We start from the raw sequence: 2749 nt of genomic DNA, 5'->3' as shown, positions 1-2749 counted from the left end.
TGCCTGCAATAACCCCCCCCCCCCAAAAAAAAAAGAATCAGTGAGATTTCCAGTCCTCCCCAGTGCCCAGTTTAAAGTTCTTCTATTTCAGGCATATCAAGAAAAAGACCCTCCTGGCTTTGTAAGTGCAAAATAGAAAACTTTCCCCCTACCACCTGAAGCCTCTTTTTTTTGTCCGTTTTAGGGGGGGGAGAGGCTGCCTTCTGGAGTATCTCCAGCTCCATGGGATCGGCACTATTCTGGTGTCCTCACATTCCCCTTTGCTTGGCCTGACCAACAGCCAAGGCGCATCTGCCTACTCACAAGTAAACACAACTTGCTGCTGGCTTGAGGCTTGCTTGAGGCTGCTTGCTTTCCATACAGCTCAATAGACTGCAGCTGGGAGGGAGGCAGGGACCTCCTTCTCCCTTTTGTGTTTTTGGGGCTGCATTAATTGGATCAGGACCATTCTGACATCCTTGGAGTCCTCTCTACTGCCCTTTCCGATGGACTACTAGTGAGTAAATGCGGCCACGTGGCTTCCTTTCTGGTTCAGGCTCGCAGCTGGGAGGGATGGGACCTTCTCAGGTGTTTTTGGGAGGCTGCATTCATTGGATGGGGGCCATTCTGGTGTTGTTGGATTCCTCTCAGCCTGCCCTTTCCAACGGACTATGGCAAGTACGCCTACTTGAGTAAATGTGCGCTACAGCTCACTTTCACTTTCCATAGGGCTCCATGCATTTTTTCCTACAGGGACTGCATAAAAAAAGGTGCAGGAACGCCGTTCCGGTGTGTTCTATTAAAAAAAGCCCTGAGTCTAGGGCAGATTTTGAGCCAAAAATCATGGATTTTTCTATGAACCTCAGATAACTCAAGGGTTAAACTTAGGTGGGTGCCTGACTATAGTTCTGTCTGATTTTACTAGAGGCCAGATCCTGAAAAATAACCTACCACTAACCTAAGAACTGTAGACTCTAATTTATTAAAAACATAGTAAAAGATCATAAGATACATTTTTATTCTTTTTAAATTCTAGTGTTGCCCACCTTTTTATAAACACTATCAGAGTAAGTGCACTGTAAACAACATACCAGTAGAAAAGTGACAGTATTTGAAAACCAGCATGTCTACATTTATATCTTTTCATCCTTTGACTAGGCAGGAGTTCCCAAACTTTTTAGCACTGGGATCCATCTAAAAACAAAGTTTCACTTTACCAGCCACTCAAGCCTCTGTGGCTATAGTGATAATGGGGCAGCAGTGCTCCCCCCCAGTAGCAGATTGATTAACCCTTTATGCACATAGCCTAATCTGCCTTGTCAGTTTCTCAACCACAAGAAATTGGACACACAGCCATGGACCCACAGTTTGGGAATTGCAGACCTAGAGCATTAATTAATTCATGTCCTTCCAGGCAGAAGCTTTCTGCTTAGGAGTCTTCTCACAGATGATTTTACCTCTTCATTCCTCAGAGTGTAAATTAAGGGGTTTAAAACTGGAGTGACTACAGTGTAGAGCACTGTGATTATCATTTCTCTCCAAGAGGAGTCACCGGAAGAGGGAAGTACATAGTTTGTGATGGGTGGAATTAGGTAAAGTGTCACAACAGTCAGGTGGGAAACACAGGTAGAGAAGGCTTTCCAACGGCTCTGCCATGTCTTGAATTTGTCAAAGAGGAAAGACATGATATAGAAGTAGGAAAGAAAGGTGCCGAGAAAGGAAGCCAGGCAAGTACATCCAACAACCACATTAAGGACAATGAGATTGAGGGCAGTGCTACTGCAGGCCAATTTTAGCAGAGGCTTGATGTCACAGACAAAATGCTGGATATGGTTGGGTCCACAGAACCATAGCTGGGAGGTCATCACTGCTTGTATTAGTGCATAGAGGAAACTGGCACCCCAGGCAGCACCAGCTAGCCTAATGCAAGCCCATTTGCTCATGATGATGGTGTAACGCAGGGGGTTGCAAATAGCAACATAGCGATCGTAGGCCATGACACTGAGAAGCATGGCCTCACTGCTGCCCAGGAAGTAGAAGAAGTGCAGCTGAGTCATGCACCCAATGAAGGAAATGACATTCTGCTCTGTGAGGAAGCCACTGAGCATTTTTGGTACTATAACTGTAGAGAGGCAAATGTCCAGACAAGAGAGGTTGCCTAGGAAAAAGTACATGGGGGTCTGGAGCCGTGGCTCTGCTATGACTATTGTCAAAATGGTCCCATTTCCCAACAAACAGGCCATGTAGAGCAGCAGGAAAGGCGTGAAGAGAATGTGCTGCAGTTTACGATCATTGGTCAGACCCAGAAGGATGAACTCTTTAACCTCTGTTCCGTTCTCCATTTTGCTATGCAAAGAGAAAACAAAATCAATGCATGGCTGTTGTTTCCATAATTAAAACAAAATTGTTTTTAAAGTAATGAATTATGTTGAGGAATATGACGTCCGTTCCTACAAGATCTTATGCACTCTAGTGTGAATTCATGAGAAAGGAAAGCATCATATCTGAATCATGCTTCCTTATGATATTAATCCCTGTTCTTTGTTCCATTGAAATAACAAGAATAATAACAATGATATTCAAAGAGTTGCAGCCCAATCCTATGCATGTCTACTCAGAGTAAGTCCCATTGCGTTCAATGACTCCCAAGAAAGTATGGATAGGATTGCAGAGTTACATGACAGTCATTTTACATGTCACTGAGGTATCCTGTGCTTTGTTCTTCTCAGAAGAGTAAAAGAGGGCTAGTAGGAAACAGCTTTGAGAGTGA

The 2749-nt window shown here is 44.2% G+C and overlaps 1 protein-coding gene across 1 annotated transcript; it reads right to left on the bottom strand.

Annotated features, from left to right (window-relative positions):
• Positions 1 to 1379: 1379 nt before the first annotated feature.
• LOC136652635 (olfactory receptor 12D1-like) lies at positions 1380 to 2321 on the bottom strand. The gene has a single exon (XM_066629565.1). The coding sequence runs from the start codon at positions 2319 to 2321 to the stop codon at positions 1380 to 1382; it is 942 nt and encodes a 313-aa protein (XP_066485662.1).
• Positions 2322 to 2749: the final 428 nt, after the last annotated feature.

This window comes from Tiliqua scincoides, chromosome 5 (genome assembly GCF_035046505.1).
Source record: "Tiliqua scincoides isolate rTilSci1 chromosome 5, rTilSci1.hap2, whole genome shotgun sequence".
In the NCBI taxonomy this organism is placed as follows: domain Eukaryota; kingdom Metazoa; phylum Chordata; class Lepidosauria; order Squamata; family Scincidae; genus Tiliqua; species Tiliqua scincoides.
Note: the sequence above shows the minus strand (reverse complement) of the source record. Positions and strands in the feature narration are given on the sequence as shown.